The following is a 17,361-nucleotide window of genomic DNA, read 5'->3' as shown; positions in this document are numbered from 1 at the left end:
ACTCTTGGAAAAGCCCGAAGTCTTTAATAACGCCGATATTCCTCTGGAGGAGTCAGACTCACCAGCCAGGTTCCAACCTTCGAAATGGCAGTAGATACTGACAATAAAACTGTCATTCCCATACCCATTGCCGCGAGGACGAGACAGCAGTCTTCGCACAAAGTGCACTCGCACTCATCCCGTTCCTCTCGTCGACGCACTACAGACTCTTGGTTGCATGGGCTTTCTGTGACGGATGACCGGGAATAGTGGGCTTGGTAGATTTGCCTGCAATGCTCCTCATTGTGCGTCGTTTGCTTCTTCTGTCTCCTCTGTCTTGTCATGATTTCGGGCAAGGAGTCACTAGAGGAGTAGATGGGACTTTGTGGATCCGTGAACGGCATTGCGCCCAGGACCGATTCAGCTTCAGTCGAGGCCACAGACGGGGCGGTGTTCGCCGGGGAGACCTTCATCGAGGAGACTTGAGCTAGAGGGACTGCAGTCTCGGGGGCCCCGGAAACCTTCGCTCGGGGAGCATGAACTGCGGGAACCCTAATCAAGGGGACGTCTGCCGGTATCGCCTGAGGCGACAGTGAAGCTGTGCCGCGAGTAGCATAGAATCGCCTTCCATTCTTCACAAAGCGCTGTCTCGGGAAACTCGAGAGGTCGAGCTTCTTTGGACAGTGAGGTCGACTTCCCCTGTCGAATCGAGGAGGGCGCCAGCCGGGCTCATCACGCCGGAAGGGCAGAGGTGGAGTGAATACTGACTTGGGTGCTAGTAAAGAGTCCATAGGGACTCCACTGGGGCCTTTCTTGCGCTTCTCAGACTTGGCTGGGAGCGGTGGAATGGTGGTTACTGGTGAGCCCCTGACCAGTCTGCATGTAGATAGGCCATCGTCCTTGTAGGGGAGATTAGTGTTGATTCGCAAGCTACCGGCGGCGAGCTTGGCCTTTCTCTTCGAGCTTGAACCAGCTGCAGGTTCCTCGGAGTCTTGATGAGTTTGAGTCGGGCTGGAGGCCATGGCAGTGTTGACCAGGAGGCTGGGTTCCCGGGACGATAGAGATGTCAAAGTGCTGAAGATTTGAGAATAGTAGAAATCAATCTTGGGCTCGCGAGTCACTGGTGCTGTTGGTTTGGTAAAGAAATTGGGACAAGAGAGGCTCTTGTCCCGTTGAGCTGCGTCTTCAACTTTTATTATAAATGACAGGCCTGCTTGGAGGTGAATCTTGATCTAGTTCTTTGAACAATGGATTTTCAGATAATGAGACGGTACCGAAAAATGAGGTTGTTCTCTTTGAAGATACACTCGATGAAGAACATGATAAGTGACATGTGCTGAACTGCGTAGTTGAGTTTACCTGAGAATATGGGCAAGGGGTGTTCAGGTGAAGATACCGAATGTGCTATCTGACAACAAACATTGTGTAGTGACATATCTAAAAAAAAACCCACATAGAACAGTTCTGCAGGAGTTCCTTGCAGTGAGGCTTTGTTCATGGTGCAGATGCTTTGTTCCCATTCAGTCCCCTGTCTGTGGTGAAGATTCCTTGAATGAACACTCATGTTTGAGGATTGAACTAACTAAATCTCTCACACAGATTTAAAGTGACTTGCCTCCCTCGCAGACCATATAATTAGACGCTTGGTGATCTCTTGCACCCCTGTCCTAATGGGTGAGGTATCTCAACACCAACCGTCTCACGCTCCTGAACCCAACTCGGGAACGCGCACTCGCAAGAAACCCAAGTCCAGATTTATCGAGCACTTTGTCATTTCTTGGGACGGCGTGTCGCAAGACTCCCTCGTCAGCCCACCTCAATCGCCAAAAATGGCGACCGCAAACTCTGAATCTCGCCCCGATATTCCCATCTTGGCTGGTTCTACTGTGAATGGTAGCAAGGAGGCACTTGCAGATGCCACGAACGCTATGGAAAAGGTACGTATTCAGGTCAGTGAGGGGGACCTGGTTGACGTTTCGAGGTTTCGCTCAACTATTGCAGGATTCTTCAACGCCAACTACGCCTCGACAGGAGACACGTTCTTAAAATCCGGGCGAGAAAAGACCGGGATGGAAAGAGTAAGGATGGACCTTGATGATCTGTGGTTGCAAGTTCAGTTCTTTCACGACTCTATGCTACGGATCCAGCCTAACCACATCACTATCAACTCTGACAATCTCGCACAGGCTGTGGATCTCATCCTGGATGTTTCTCATTGGCGCCTCAAGACAGAGTTGGATAAGGATCTCAAGGAGGAGGACGCTCGTGTCGAGATTGCAGTGCTGCGTCGTCGGCTTTGTCGCCTCGAGTTGATACTTAGAGACGATCTGAACTTGTGCGGTAAGCCGCCAAAGGTGCTCACAGGATGTATTGTCGGTGTCAAGAGGCCCAAGTATAAGGATAGACTCTGGACACGCCTGTTTGGCAATGAGCCCGGTGAGCAGAATCGCAATGAGGATAGGAGCTTCCACATCCGTGACGTAGCCAGCCTGCTCCGTATCGAGGACTTTCTTACCTTCGTGTCTACAGAGTTTGATAGACAGCTCGGTCCCAGGGGAGCTGATGCACAGGATGGTGTCATCATGGCGGCAATTGCGCATCTTGACGATGAGGTCAAGTCTTTTCTCAAGACAAAGAATTGTCGCACTGCTAACGAGCTCAAGGCCGAGTGGGCACCGGTTCTGTTCAACCCCAGATTCCGCGCAGCGGTAACCCGAGAGATGGGTGCCATTGTCAAGGAGGCAGTTGCATTCCGCAAGAAGAACGGCTACACGACTCACCGCGAAGAGTGCGAGCTGTTCCTCACGCCACAGGGCGGCATTGCGAGAGTATTTTCAAATGTCTCCATGAAGGGTGACAGTGGAAGACTGAGCAAGAGCGGTAGCTCATTGAAGCCTGGGTTTTTGAGAAAGGATTCTGCAGCTTCTAAGAAGTAAAACTTCTGCTATACTATTGTTCCCTTTGTTCTTAGTAAGATAAATAACACCTGTCTATAAATATAGTATTCTTTTCTAATTCTATTTCTAATCGATCTTGCAATGACTTGGATAGCATGATTGACACCCGCCTGACCTCGATCGTGGGACGACAACAGAAGGAGGAGGTTAGACTGACCAAGCCGGGATCAGGGAGTCTAGCTACATTTTCTGACTCGTTGATTGGGCTCGGTCCACTGAACCTCCTACTCTTTCCTGAGACGCTTTTTCAAGTGCTCTTCAAAAGTTGTTGGCTTCTTGGCATGATCCAGCACGATCGGGTCATGAATTTGCCATAAACCTCGAAGAGCAATCTTGCTCCAAGCGAGATGGAGAGATTCGAAAAAGTCCACACTACCTTCCTCTTCCTTTGCCTTCTCCAGGACCTTTTCCAGATCTTCTGCGGTCCCGTCACAGACAAACTTGACCTCCGTCCCACTTACACTTTCATAAGTGTTGACGAGCTCTACCGCCGAGTTCATCCCAGAGTAAAACTTGAAGTATCCCCCTTTTCCAGATCTCACACCTTCATCCGTCAGCAATACCTCAATCGTCCACGCTGCTGCATCGTCCATGGCAGTCCAAGGTGTTTTCTGCTCGTGTACATTTCCCCAGTAGTGATACTCTAGCGATTCGCCATTCTTGCGCAGTGGCCCCTGGTCCGGGACGAGGGTGTATTCTGCAAAGGCGCCGTTGATGAAGTAGGCTGGGCGGACAGTGCTTGTCATTGCTGCGTGATCGGCAAATGCCATGAGGCTGTTGTATATCGGAAAGTCACCGTAAGATATGTTGGTCCAGTTGCTGTTCCATGTTGGAGCCACAAAGATGTTGACTCCTTTTCGCTCTGAAGCGCGTAGGAGAAGGAGACTACCATCAAGGTAGAGAGTAGGATCGGTCGAATAGGCGCATATGACCGCGTCTACCCCCGTAAGCCCCTCCTCGATTGCTCGGATGTCGTAGTAGTTTTCGGACTGAACGAATGATTCGAGCTTCTGAAGCAGGTTTGAAGGGAGTTTCGAAGGATTACGCCCCAGGCCTCTGACTTGCACGCCTCGAGCGATGGCGGCGTTGGCTAGCCGTTGTCCAAGGTCACCAGTGACCCCCACGATTAGAACCAGCATTGCAGTAATGACTTTTTAGTATATTGGTCGTGCAAGACGTGAATGAATAAGTTCTTGTGGAGGTATTCGAAAGCCTGATCCATTGAAATGATCCCTCTATATACTCTGATTGCAGTAGTCAACGGCCGTCGGATTGGTAAGCTCTAGACTTGACGAACATCCAATGTTTATAAATCAAACTACAAGAACAGGCGTTATCGACCTGATGAGTTCGCGATCCGCGCGACGCGGGAGCCCGAGAAGGGATTGACGTGATAAATGGGTAGTTGTCGGCCATCGAATGCTCCGCTTACCCCTGGTCTGTTGAGGAACTCGACTAACTGTGATTGGCTCTACTGGAAAGTCCAAACATAGGGTCCCGACTAGGGAGGTTGATAGAACTTGCGAGTTAGGCGGGGTCGGACAAATAGACGAACCCGAGACTGGGGGAAACTAAACCTTGTGTGCTGACCCAACTCCCGTCATCAAGCTCTACACGTGTGATTGAGAGATCCAAGGCCCTGGGGATATTGTCTTTTCCGGCGTCGCTCCTGGAAGAGCTGAAAGACAAGGTTTAGGAGTTCAGGGCTTCCAAGATCAGCTCGAACTGGGCGGACCACACCACGTCTTCAGTTACCATGAGCATACGACTCTTCCCTGTTCATGGACGGCGAAAGTCGAAAGGCGATAGCAACGGGAAAGCTCCCTCAGGCTCCTTCAAGTCGGTACACCTTTTCGATTATCCCAGGCACTACAACGATATGCCAACAGACAAGCTTTAGCTATTCTCGAGCATCTTCATAATCTCCTGATTGCTTATGAACCAGTTCGCTAACAGCCCCCCTGACAAGTCAACTTGTGCTCCAAGATTGGAAAATAACTGATCTTCCCCCGGTTGTAAGGTGGCCTCAGTTACCGCCCCCTGAATCTCGGGAGCTGCTGAACTATAGTCCATCGCATCAGATACGAAAGTCCCTGTAGTGAGAATGGAGGAAGTGCCTGCGACACTGTGACTGTCGGTACTCGGCAAAGCGCCCTCCCCTGATAAACTGTCTTGTTTGAGGTTGATAAATCGGACCGCCACACTGTACAATGCCTGGAAAAGACGGAGTTGGTTCCGGGTTGAGGGATGGCGCGCAGTGTACGTCGTTCCTTCACTGGCGTCGATAAACCTCTTCAAAGCGCCGAGATCGGATGCGTTTGAAGACTCGATGATGTGACAGAAGAGGATTGTGAAGGGTATGAAGGGCGATCGTAGCAGGGACCTATGCCAATAGGTGAGCTTTTGAGTGTCGGATCTCATGAATGAAAGAGGCCTTCTTACCAGCCTATGAATAGTTCAATAAAGGCTGTCTTTGCACCGTCGCTCTCTATCAGGGCCATACACTGCTGGTGTTCTTCTAGAGCCTCCCTGCAGCTACTGATGCACTCCTCCGAGAAGGATGATTTCGAATATTCGGCAGGAGGGAGGCTTCGATAGACAAGCGTCAACATGCTCAAGTTCGAAATACGGTCTGATCGCCATAGAATCTGAGTAAGAATTGGTTGGCCGGCTGCCGCAAATTGTGCCTCATTCTCTTTCTGGGCTTTGAGTTAGCATCTGCCATGAAAAAGCATCACTATCACAAACCTCAATTGCATCTTCAGCCTCCATGAGCCCGTGGATCTCTGAGAGAAGGGCGCGTGCCCGAGCATATCTAACATGCTCAGGCTGTAGGAAAGCCCCAGGGCTGTACACGTCGTCGTATATCCGCCCTTGCAAAAACCCACCCTCGATCCATACAGGCAGCAGCCTGTTTATTAACAAGTCGGGTCCGGGATTGCGCTGTGGACGAGGGACAGTTATATCATTGTCTCGGAATGACGATGATCGTCCAATGCGCAGGGCGATCCATCTATCTGAGCAATATACCGCCCAGAACAACCGGAGTTTCCTCCGTTGCTGGACCGGAGGCTCAGGAGAGAGGGTTGTCGCGCGGTGCAGACCGAGGGCCTGACAAATGTGGGATGCTGTGACGATGAAACCCCATGCGGCAGATGTTTTCATCGTCTGAAGACAATAAGTTGCCTGTAGTATGTCAGCCAACGAAACGTTGTGCGTCTGGTCATGTTGAGCTCACTGCCATGTTGAGGGCATATGCTGTGTTTAGGGTGCTTTTGATATGAAATCCTAGGTGAGCCAAGGCTGTCTCGAGGTTTTCTCGGCACAAGGTTGCCTGAGCTTCGAAATCAAGCACAGTTGCTTCGTCATCGGCTACACTGGCACATTCGAGGAATAACCAATACAGGCCAGCGTTCGCAATAATGATCTCCTCCTCAGATGAGGGGCCAGGACCACAGGCCTTGATCGCATATTCGGTGAAATGACTGAGATTTTCAAACTCGGCTATCCACATGGCGTCGACCTTGTTGCTTTCTGTCCTTGGAATCAGTCCTTCATCTCGACATTAGGGGGCACACTCGGAATTCTATCTACCTTGTGCCATTTTTAGGCATGCGAAAACGCTATCAAGTGGCGGGGACGGGAATGAAGAGGGCTTTCTCCCGTCTTCCAGCGGCCTGGCATAAGGGAAGAGCACTTCAACAGGATCGTTGGTCTGTTTTTGGGCATTGGCGATGCTGTTCAGGGTTTGTATTACTGGACCCATCTCCGTGGTGACATGAAATGAGGAGCTGTTCCCAACGGCGTTTTGGAAAAAGACAGTGGCGAACAGGACATGTGCGAATGGAGATGACTCGCCATTGTACTCGGTCGGCGGCACCGTGGGTGCACTGGCTGGGCTTGCACCGAGGGTCTGAACAGATGCTGGTCGATGTTGAGAGGATGCCAGGAGTGAGGCCGCCGGGGTAGTAATTCCTTTGGATGACGATGCAGGCGCCTCCTGTGCTGGTGATGGACACGAGGGACGACGTTGTTTGCTGAGATCTTCTACCATGATTTTCAACTCATCCATAGTCCGAACGATGTGGTCAACACTTTTCTCGCTTTGTAGAGGTGAGAACCTGGCCGGCTACAAGGAAGGGGTGCTTTCAGCTCACATGTCATTGGCGAGTGTGACTCGCTGCCTGCGGACTCTCGACTTGAGGCCTAGGGTATAGGCGCATGATGCTCCCGCTGTGGTGCATTGTTCACAGGGTTGACCTCGACTACATTTTACCTGTGCAAGGTGTTAAAGACGTTCTCTGAGATGGTTCAAGGGAATGAGAATATGGCAGGACGGTGCTCACCTTTCTCCGACGGCAGCGGTCGCACTGGTCTTGTTACCATACACGTTGGAGCGATTAGGACTGATATCGCTTACAGCAAGCTGGAACTCGGTCACGGCCTCCCTTTCTTCGTCATGCCCCGGGCTGTCGTCATCAGGCATTTGATGATCCATCGTAGACAATATTTTCGGAGCCTCGGAGCATCCGTTGTTGAACAAGTGATGAAGGGGAGGAAGAGTCCTGCTCTAATATGGTGGGCGGGGATCGGAGGCACCGGCTCTCCGCAAATCGAGGCTTATGTAACACAGATTCCGTGTCGATGATGACTTCGGAGCGCGGGGTCTCCGAGCTCCGCAGATGCATCCAACCCAGGACGCAGCCGACAATGTTCGTACAGTTCAGACACTCATCGATTATGGCCACTCATCGCAAATATAAGGGGGCTTCTTGCCCCCTTGCAAGTTTTTCAAATGCCATCCTATCACCTGTGCCAGACTCGTTGTTCTTGAGTAGGTTCTATGCTAGCCGACGACATCATTAACAGGCACACATTCGACCACCACAATGGGAGAAAAAGATTCCGAAGAAAATAAATCAGGGCTTGGAGCGGGCGATGGAAAAGAACAAGGCCCTTCGGCGTTTAAGGCATACATTGTGAGTAAGCTTCTCTTCTTCCACAATTTGATCTAATTCTCTGCCAGAGGGTTTTCACATATGGCGACACATGGCTTTACACTCTCGAGTTCATCGCTGTAATAGCTGCAATTACTGCTGGCGTTTCCCTAGCTATGGTCAACGTCGTGCTCGGCAACTTTGTAACGCTCCTCAGTGAGCCTCTGACCTCTGAATCCGCTCGTGCAGACTTCATGTCCCGGGTAGAGACCTCTGCGTAAGATACCCACGATCCCTATTCTCTTTGGAACGAAGACTAACACTCGAAGACTGCGTTTTGTCTATATTGGCATCGCCCGCTTTGGAGGCACATATGTATACTCATCCCTATTCACATATGTGGCCCACCGATTAACAAGGAACATCCGCTGGAGGTACCTCCACTCCGCTTTCAGCCAGGAGATTGCCTTTTTCGACCAAGGATCCAGCGGTTCGATATCCATGCAGACGACTTCAAGCGGGAAGCTGATCCAATCGGGTGTGGCTGAAAAGCTCGGGATGTTCGTACAGGCTGTATCCGCGTTCATCGCTGCCTTTGTGGTAGCCTTTATCACCAAGTGGAAGCTGACATTGATCACGTCTTGTATTGTTCCTGTGGTCATTCTTATCTGTGGTGTTGTATCCTGGCTCGATGTCATAGTCGAAACGGGCATTCTCAAGGTATATGGCATGGCTGGCGGCTACGCTGAGAGCACTCTCGGTGGGGTGCGTGCTGTTCAAGCTTTTGGGCTTCGTCGACGCCTCGTCGCCAAGTATAAAGAATACTTGGAGGACGCATACCACCGCGGCATGAAGAAGAATGTTCTGTATGGATTCGCCTTTGGTGGTGAATATTCTGTCTTATACTGCGGAATGGGCCTGTCCTTCTGGCAGGGTGTTAGAATGCTTAGCCGGGGCGAGATTGCAAACATTGGCACCGTCTTCACGTAAGTCACCCAGTCATCCCCTTAGTACCATTTTTTTTAACTGCAAGATAGGGTTGTGTTTTCTGTCATTGTTGCTGCCCAGACTATCACATCAATTGTGCCACACCTGCTCGTCTTCAATCGAGCCGCCAGTGCTGCGGTCGAGATGTTTAGTCTCATAGACCGAGAGTCGTCCATCAATCCCTTTGACGAATCAGGCGAGAGACCCGATGAAGTTCAAGGGAATATTGAGATCCAGGGTGTCCACTTCAGCTACCCCAGCCGGCCTGATGTCACCGTACTGGACGACTTCACGCTCAAGGTACCCAAAGGCAAGGTTACTGCGCTTGTGGTAAGCCCTGCAGATGACCCGTTCAAGAAAATAAAACTGACAAGAGAAGGGCCCGAGCGGATCTGGAAAGAGTACTATCATCGGCCTGTTGGAGCGCTGGTATAATCCAACCCAAGGCACAATTACCCTCGATGGGCGGGATATCAAGACCCTGAATCTCAGATGGCTAAGGACTAATGTTCGCCTCGTGCAGCAGGTAAGAAGTAAACCATAACTGATTCCTGCACCTCAGCATGGATGGGTTTGCGAGGATGTTGTTTGTGGACCAGCTCAGTGTGAGGCTAACACTATATACCTAGGAACCAGTTTTGTTCAACGGAAGCGTGTACGACAACATTGTGACCGGCCTGATAGGGACAGCTTGGGAAGATGCCTCCATCGAGGAGAAGAAGAGAAGGGCAGAGGATGCCGCAAAGCTTGCGTTCGCGCATGACTTCATTACCGAACTGGCCCAAGGATATGATACCACCATTGGCCAGAGAGGTGGTCTACTTTCAGGCGGCCAGAAACAGAGGATTGCTATCGCCAGGAGCATCATCTCTGACCCCCAAATCCTCCTACTTGACGAAGCTACGAGTGCTCTCGACCCCCAAGCTGAGCACATTGTCCAACAGGCGCTGGACAATGCTTCGAAGAACCGGACCACCATCACCATCGCCCACAAGCTCGCCACGATTCGTGGCGCAGACAGCATCGTCGTCATGTCACACGGACGCATCTCCGAGCAGGGTACCCATGAGCACCTCTCTACTAGTGGTGGATTGTATGAGAAGCTCGTTCGAGCCCAAGACCTTGCACCATCAAGCAATACTGAGAGTTCCACAGCCAGCGACGATGACACAAGCGATACAGAAGCTGCTATCCCCATTTCCCTTACCAAGACACCGACGAGGGAGGCAAGGGCGCTGCAGGCTCTTAGACACCGCGAGGACTTTGATCGCTACAAGCCTCTGGGACTGATTCGCTCCATTGCGAAACTGATCTCCATGACCCCAGAACTGGCCGCCTGGTATTTCGTCACAATACTCACCTGCATTGCGGGCGGTAAGTTTACCTTTGATGGAAATTCGAGTGTCCCTTCAGATTGCTGACCCCTGAATTTTAGCTGCGATTTTCCCTGGACAGGCCCTGTTGCTAGCCAAGATCTTGGACGCATCAACATCCAGCAACATGGTGTCCCGTGGTAACTTTTTCGCCCTGATGTTCTTCGTAATGGGCCTCGGATGTTTCGTCGCTTACTTTATCATGGGCTGGGGGACAAACATCATCGCCCAGACCCTGAGCAGGAAAGCCCGCCTCGAACTCTTCGACCAGGTCCTCAAGCAAGACCTTCGTTTCTTCGATCGACCCGAGAACGCCGTTGGTGCCCTGATGAGCCGGCTGGACTCGTACCCGCAAGCCATCTTGGAACTCATGGGCATCAATTTTGGGCTTGTTGTTCTGGCTGGCATTAATGTCCTCAGTAGCTCTGTGCTGGCGTTGGCCATCTCTTGGAGAGTTGCTGTTGTTGGCGTATTCGTGGCCCTCCCGCCGATGCTTGTCGCAGGCTATGCAAGAGTCCGGCTCGAAGCGAAAGTAGATGCTAGCATGTCCAAGAGGTACGCTGCAAGCTCAGCTGTGGCTTCAGAGACAGTCATGGCTATCAGGACAGTCTCTTCGCTCGCCATGGAACGGAGTGTTCTGGCTAGCTATGTCCATGAACTGGATACGGCCATCTCAACTTCCGTTCCAGGGTTGTTTCACATGATGATCTGGTTTGCGCTGACGCAGTCCATTGAGTTCTTTATCCTTGGGCTAGGGTTTTGGTCAGTATCTCTCGAAGTTTTGCTTGCTAGGACTTTTGCTAACAGGCTGTGCAGGTGGGGATCTAAACTCATCAGCGAGGGCAAAGTCACATTCTACCAGTTCATTGCGTCGTTCATGTCAGTGTACTTCTGCGGCCAGGGCGCAGGGCAGATGTTTGTGTACTCGAGTAGTAGGTGTTGTTGACCTTTTCGCATCGACTAGACTAACGTGTTTGACAGGCTTCTCCAAGGCTGTCCAGGCTGCCAACTACTACTTCTGGATGCTGAATCTGGAGCCCGAGATCACCGAGAATGACGACAATCGCGATGTTGGACCCGCAAAGGGGTGCACTTCTCTACAGTTTGAGAAGGTCAAGTTCTCGTACCCCTTGGCTCCCAACATCAAGGTGCTGAAAGGGGTATCACTAGACGTAAGTGTCTCTGCCATGTACCAGCGAGTCCCCATGCTAATGACGGTGTACAGATTCGACCCGGAGAGTTTGTTGCTTTTGTTGGCGCATCAGGTTGTGGCAAAAGCACCATGATCTCCCTGCTAGAGCGGTTCTACGACCCAACAAGCGGCAGGATTGTTGTTGACCAGGCTGAGTCTCTGTCATCACTCAACCCGCGTCTTTACCGTCAGCATGTTGCCCTGGTCCAGCAAGAGCCAACTCTATTCCCAGGATCCATCCGGGACAACATGTCCCACGGCAAGGACGACGAAAATAAGGCTTCGGAGGCTGAGATAGAGGAGGCTTGCAGGGCGGCCAACGCTTGGGAATTCGTCATGTCCCTCCCCGAGGGCCTGAACACACCCTGTGGCGAAGGCGGTAGCCAGCTCTCGGGCGGGCAGAGGCAGCGCGTGGCGATTGCAAGGGCCCTGGTGCGGAAACCAAAGGTGATCCTTCTGGACGAGGCGACCAGCGCTCTGGATACCGAGTCCGAGAGGGTGGTACAGAAGGCACTCATGGAGGCAGCGGCGGGAGACCGCATCACGGTTGCCGTGGCGCATAGACTGTCGACTATTCGAGGTGCGAACCGTATCTTTGTGTTCTACGGAGGCGATGTAGTCGAGGCCGGAACACATGAGGAGTTGATCAGTCGAGGTGGGATGTACGCGAAGATGTGCGAGGCGCAGAATCTGGGAGTTTGATGTTGGCTGTGTGCGAGGTGGAATATTACTGTAAACTCCCACGCGGGAGGGTTTTTCCTTTCTTGCAGAGATAGAATATGCTTGGTCTCGTTGTAAAGGGAATAACTCCATGTATCAATATTCTTCAGATAGACTTTACTCAGATAGAACTGTACTAATGTAGAACTCTACTCAGATAGAAAAGACTTCACCCACACTATTCTCCCAATTACGCTCATCCGCCAGCTTGCGCATCACATCGGACAAAGAGTCGCAGTACCCATCAACCTCGGCATCATTCATCTGTGCAGTGTCCCAAGAAGCAACGAAATACAAGTTTACAGAGTCAATCATGAAGGCATTCCAAAAGAATCCACTGGTGGAACCATGTCAGTGGGAGAACCGCATTCGTAAGTGGCGAGTGTCTGCTTACCAGTCTGGCCAGTCGTAGCGAGCAATCGGCTCAAGCGTAGTAAAATCTGTCTGATCCCCGCGTGCCAGGCTCATAGCAATGGAGACATCCCAGACAAATGCCTGTCTGAAGGAGGCTTCCACAGCAGCATCGCCTTCGTCCCTCAGAGCTCGAACGACCTTGTTCCAAGGGGCATGTTCATGTTCCCTGATCTGTTCTTGCTCCAGGTCCATACGTCGCAAGAACTCTAGCAATGTCTCGTTGCGAACAACTTCAGCCATGTTCAGTATCCACTGAACAGTTGGACCGTCGATGCTCATTGCTGGTGGGAGAAGCTTCTCCATCCAACTAGGGACGAATGGCCAAGAGCGCCCGCTTTCCCAAACATTGAGCAAAGCATGAGATGAGCCAGTCTGTAACACGTTGAAGAGAATGATAGCACTCTTAGCAAAGAGAGATGGATGTATGCCGTATCTCTCCTTCATACTTGCCAGGTCCGGCAGAGCAACAACGCGACCGGAGCGAGGATATTGGAACTCATGGGCGCGCCTGTACCATTCGCCAGACCATACTCTGTCGCGTATTCGAGAGCGTTCTTTGGCATGTGGCCCACCCTCGTCATTGCATATCATCATGCCGGGTGCTCTTTGAGGCGGCCACAAGGCGCGATTGAAGCGTGAGATGCCTCGGAGTCGCTTGACGTGAAATGATACACTCTTTTGCGCTGGCTCGCTTTCCTCGTACTGACTGAAGAGATCTGAAAAGAGTCGGTAGGGAGTAAGAGCAGGCATGTTGACGCTGATGTCTTGGATCCAACGATCCAGTTCGTGGTGCCATTGGGTGAGGGAGAGGGCGTCAATGACAGAGTGGTTAAAGGTGAAGCAAAGATAGATCTCTCCGGAATTGACCTTGATCAATTCACCTTGAAACATAAAAGGAGATGAATGACCCTGCGCAGTGTCGTCTTTAAAGCGCCTCCAGGCCTCATCCTCTGTATCAACATCAACTTCACGAACAATCTGCCCAAACAGCGCATCATTAGACGAAAGCACAGCGTGAAACGGTGCCCCATCGGAACCAGGGAACACAATGGTCCTCAGCATAGGCCGCGAAGTCAGCGCCCTCTCGACGGCGCGCCGAATCTGCTCCTGCTGCGCAACGTTACCGACCATGCGGAAGACCATGCGGCTGTGGTAGGACTGCGGGCGCGGCCCAATGGCCGTTCGGTGCAGAGAGTCCCTGATGGGGAGGATGTCTTCAATGTCCGAGGCTGAGAGGCCGGCGTGGATGACAGCTTTTCGGGCTGCGGTGAATATTTTGGTGTCTTTTGGGAGAGCTTGGTCTTGTCTCGGGGATGGGGGTAGATGAGATTGGTTGAGGGGCCTGGATGGTGTTGGAGTGCTGAAGGCGATACCGAGACGGAGCTGTTGCATTTCTCGAGAAAGGAGGAGATGCGCTTGCTTCTCAACTGTATCGTTCTCTGCAAAATCCTGCAGGTAAAGCCGCTGGCCGCAAGCACGCAAGACGTTGTCGCAGTAGCGGAGTAGAGTAATACTGTCTGCCAGATATTTGACGCTTTCCGTGATGGTCGGACGAGTACCCGTCAATTTGTCCCAGATATCGAGGAGCTTGTCGACAAATGATTGTGAAGGTGCTTTGGTGTTGGGCTGTGGTTCCTGCGATTGACTCTTCTGGCGGAGCTCCAGAACTCTCTTCTTCAATTCTTGCTTCTTTACTTTCCCGAGGGCTGTTGTCGGAAATGCCTTGAGATCAAGTTCCTCAAGGGTGTAGACTTTATCCAGAGCATATCTTGAATCTGCGCTTCTGGCCTTTTCGCTCACTTGAGCCTTGGTAACACCTTTAGGCAGGATGACAATAGCGACTGGTACTTGACCAGCAAGATCGTCAGGTACTCCAACAACTTGGACCTGTTCGCTGTCAGTGATGATATTTCAGCAGTGAAAGGAACATACCTGCAAACCGTCAAGCTCTTGCAGCTTCTGCTCAATCTTTGCAGGGTAGATGTTCTCTCCTCCCCGGATGATGAGATCTTTGTATCGACCGAGGATATATATCACACCCTTCTCATCCATTCGTGCTTGATCTCCCGTCATCAGCCAGGACCCCGTTTCATCCTGGTACATGGCGCTGTCGTTATCCTTGTTCAGGTACTTTGCAATGACAGACGTCCCGCCAATGTGCAACTCTCCAATCTCCAATCGAGGTAGTATCTCCCTTGTTCCAGGCTTGCAAATCCTTGCGGCAGCACCGGGGAGAACTTTCCCAACTCCTGGATGCCAACCATCAACTAGATCAGGGTCTGTTCTTTGCCATGTAATAAGAGGAGCTCCCTCACTCATGCCATAGACTTGAATGGCACACTTGGCGCCGAGCCCCTGACGACATAGACGTATATCCTCAGGTCCAATAAAGGTCCCACCAATAGTAACAATCATCAGATCCAGCTTCTCAACGGCCGGAAATGAAGGGTGCACCATCAGAGCCTTGACCAACGTTGGTGTGGCCGACATGACGGAGCACTGCTCCCGCACGAGGGCGTCGAGGGTCGCGTCGACGTTGAAGGTCCTCGAGGGGAACACGGCCGTGCCACCCCAGCGCCATGCGCGGAGGGAGTTGTTGATGGCAAAGATGTGTGAGACGGGTGTGTGGACGAGCCACCTCAGCGGTCCCATGGTGTTGACCTCTGGGTCAAAGTCGCAGCATTGGGATACAAGGTTGCGGGTTGTGTGCCAGCATCCCTTTGGCTCGCCGGTTGTACCGCTGGTGAAGACGATTAAAGCTGCTTGATCGTCGTTGTCTTGATCTTCAATGACACAGAAGGCATTGAAGGTGGAAGCCAACTCGACCTGATATTGAACGGTTGAAACATCGCATAGCTTAACCCACCCATCGACCTCTTCTCCCGTGCATAAGATGCAAAGATTTGGCTCAGAGAGAAATGTCTTGGACAAATCTAGGGCTGTGGCACTCTTTGCGTCTTGTACAACGACCGCATGTGGACGAACGGAAATGATCGTAGCCTTGGAGTCTTGGACAACGGTTGCATCAATGGGCACAAACGCCATCTGAAGCTTGGCCGCCACCCAGAAGAAAAGCCCCCATTCGGCCGAGTTACATAGTACAACGGCCAGCCGCATGCCCGGGAGACAGCCCAAGGTCTGAAGAGACTCTGCAAGACGCTCTGCCTTGTCTCTGAGTTGAGAGTAGGACCATCTGAGGTATGAGACGTCACTGCCATCGGGGGCATGACGGAGGGTATCTGCGGAAGAATCGCATGGCTGCCACAGAGACACAATGGCGTCTTGGTGCGGGTGTAGAGTGGCAGCATTGAGGAGCAGGTCCCAGAGGGTCAGATGCAAGTCGGGAACAGGGCTGCCAAAGACCTCTGAGATCCGCACTTGCTGGTCTGGTGTCTCGATGGATAGTGAGACAGTCGACGCCATGGCCAAGAAAGATTGTAAGCCTTTTGCTCTTATGAGATGGGAAACAAAAGAGGCTGAATCAGAAACAATATTGAGCACGCGTGTAAGTGGTACAGCTGCCGACTGAAACAAGCCCAGCAAAGAATGGATGGATGATGAACTGCAAATTTCATGCCCATAAAAGAGAGAACAATGCAGGGTTAAATACGATACATGACCCATAGACAACAGGAAAAGTCCCCGGCGCAAGAGTTACCTCGCAGGCAGCATCTTGACACTACCTCTAGCTAGGGGGGGCTTTTGTATCCATGTCAGATTCATGCAACTCCAGATTGTCATATCTGAAAGGGTTCCCGACAGCTTGGGCCGCCCGAGCCGTGCTGACACTGTACACGTCGGAGACGAGGTCGAGACAGTCGCACAGGTGGTGCACCCGATCCAATCGACGGTGCCAGTCGACAGCCACTCGCCCTGGGAGCCAACGGCGGAGGCGCATTTATTTTCGTCCCGTCATACAGCGTGTCTTTTCCGGGTATCACGCACTGAGTAGCAGTTGTCTCTCTCTTTCTCTTGGGGAAGCTCGCCAGTATCCCCCAAGTTGCAGGATCGTCAAGGTGCTTTGTGGAAGGGGGGGCGTGGTGGACAACTGAGACAACTCAATCTGAGACATTCAAAGTCACCGTTTTCGATACATGAGAGGATCGACGTGGAAAGTGTGTCTCCGTCTGGCTGATGATAAGAGGCTTGAGAAGGCCGTTGAAGTTCTGCAAGAACAAGGGAAGGGCGGCGCCACAGAAGGGAAACAAATCAACAGGATGTGAATCCCTGCGGTAGCATGTCGATCACTTATAGGCTAAACACCACCGAAGGGTACGTTGCTGGAGAAGCCAATCGATCCGTCTACTATATGATCCCTGCTCATAGACGTCAACAGCCTGAATTCACCTGTAGATTGAGGAATTTTATTTAACAGCGGGGTATCTATGAACTTGCCGTTCTGGAGATACCACACACACGGGACAAGGTCCCGTCTCGGGCCGCCGGTACGCGTGTCTTTAACGTTTCGGTGAAGGTGCGATGCCGTGCATACAAGCATGGGGATCTGTGGGCCGTATACCCCGTCGCAATGCGCAAGATACGCATGGACAGCGGATCGACGCCAGGTTAGACCGGTTTCTGGATACTCTAGGCATGAACGGAGCGTTTGTTCCCAATGATAGAAACCCGTAGCTTCAACAACTATCTCTGCCTCGTCGGCTGCCTCGTTTACGACTCCAGGACTTTTTAGTTCCGTGCTATATAGGCTATTTCTAGGCATCTCGGCTCAAGACAACGAATGGCATCAAAGTCTTGCTGCGAGATTCTTCAGTGGCGTCTGCAAGAGTTCCCCCGTCTTTCAG

The 17,361-nt window shown here is 51.8% G+C and overlaps 4 protein-coding genes across 4 annotated transcripts; 2 read left to right on the top strand and 2 right to left on the bottom strand.

Moving 5' to 3' along the window:
• Nucleotides 1–1,808: 1,808 nt before the first annotated feature.
• LRP88_05433 (uncharacterized protein) lies at nucleotides 1,809–2,915 on the top strand (the record flags this gene model as incomplete). The annotated part of the gene is made up of 1 exon (XM_083241985.1): nucleotides 1,809–2,915. One exon carries the CDS (start codon nucleotides 1,809–1,811, stop codon nucleotides 2,913–2,915), a length of 1,107 nt encoding a protein of 368 aa, XP_083103133.1.
• A 245-nt stretch (nucleotides 2,916–3,160) lies between these two features.
• LRP88_05432 (uncharacterized protein) lies at nucleotides 3,161–4,075 on the bottom strand (the record flags this gene model as incomplete). The annotated part of the gene is made up of 1 exon (XM_083241984.1): nucleotides 3,161–4,075. The coding sequence occupies one exon, from the start codon at nucleotides 4,073–4,075 to the stop codon at nucleotides 3,161–3,163; it is 915 nt and encodes a 304-aa protein (XP_083103132.1).
• A 3,750-nt stretch (nucleotides 4,076–7,825) lies between these two features.
• On the top strand, nucleotides 7,826–12,127 carry LRP88_05431 (ABC transporter ATP-binding protein; the record flags this gene model as incomplete). Its single annotated transcript, XM_083241983.1, has 9 exons — nucleotides 7,826–7,915; nucleotides 7,963–8,150; nucleotides 8,203–8,859; nucleotides 8,911–9,190; nucleotides 9,490–10,234; nucleotides 10,296–10,995; nucleotides 11,050–11,165; nucleotides 11,215–11,405; nucleotides 11,459–12,127. The coding sequence occupies 9 exons, from the start codon at nucleotides 7,826–7,828 to the stop codon at nucleotides 12,125–12,127; spliced, it is 3,636 nt and encodes a 1,211-aa protein (XP_083103131.1).
• Nucleotides 12,128–12,298: 171 nt separating this feature from the next.
• Nucleotides 12,299–15,982, bottom strand: LRP88_05430 (class I adenylate-forming enzyme family protein; the record flags this gene model as incomplete). The annotated part of the gene is made up of 3 exons (XM_083241982.1): nucleotides 12,299–12,482; nucleotides 12,540–14,439; nucleotides 14,500–15,982. 3 exons carry the CDS (start codon nucleotides 15,980–15,982, stop codon nucleotides 12,299–12,301), a joined length of 3,567 nt encoding a protein of 1,188 aa, XP_083103130.1.
• Between the last annotated feature and the right edge of the window lie 1,379 nt (nucleotides 15,983–17,361).

This window comes from Fusarium phalaenopsidis, assembly GCF_050370095.1.
Source record: "Fusarium phalaenopsidis strain FUZ10S chromosome Unknown contig_32292, whole genome shotgun sequence".
Lineage (NCBI taxonomy): Eukaryota > Fungi > Ascomycota > Sordariomycetes > Hypocreales > Nectriaceae > Fusarium > Fusarium phalaenopsidis.
This window is presented reverse-complemented; position numbering and strand designations above follow the sequence as displayed.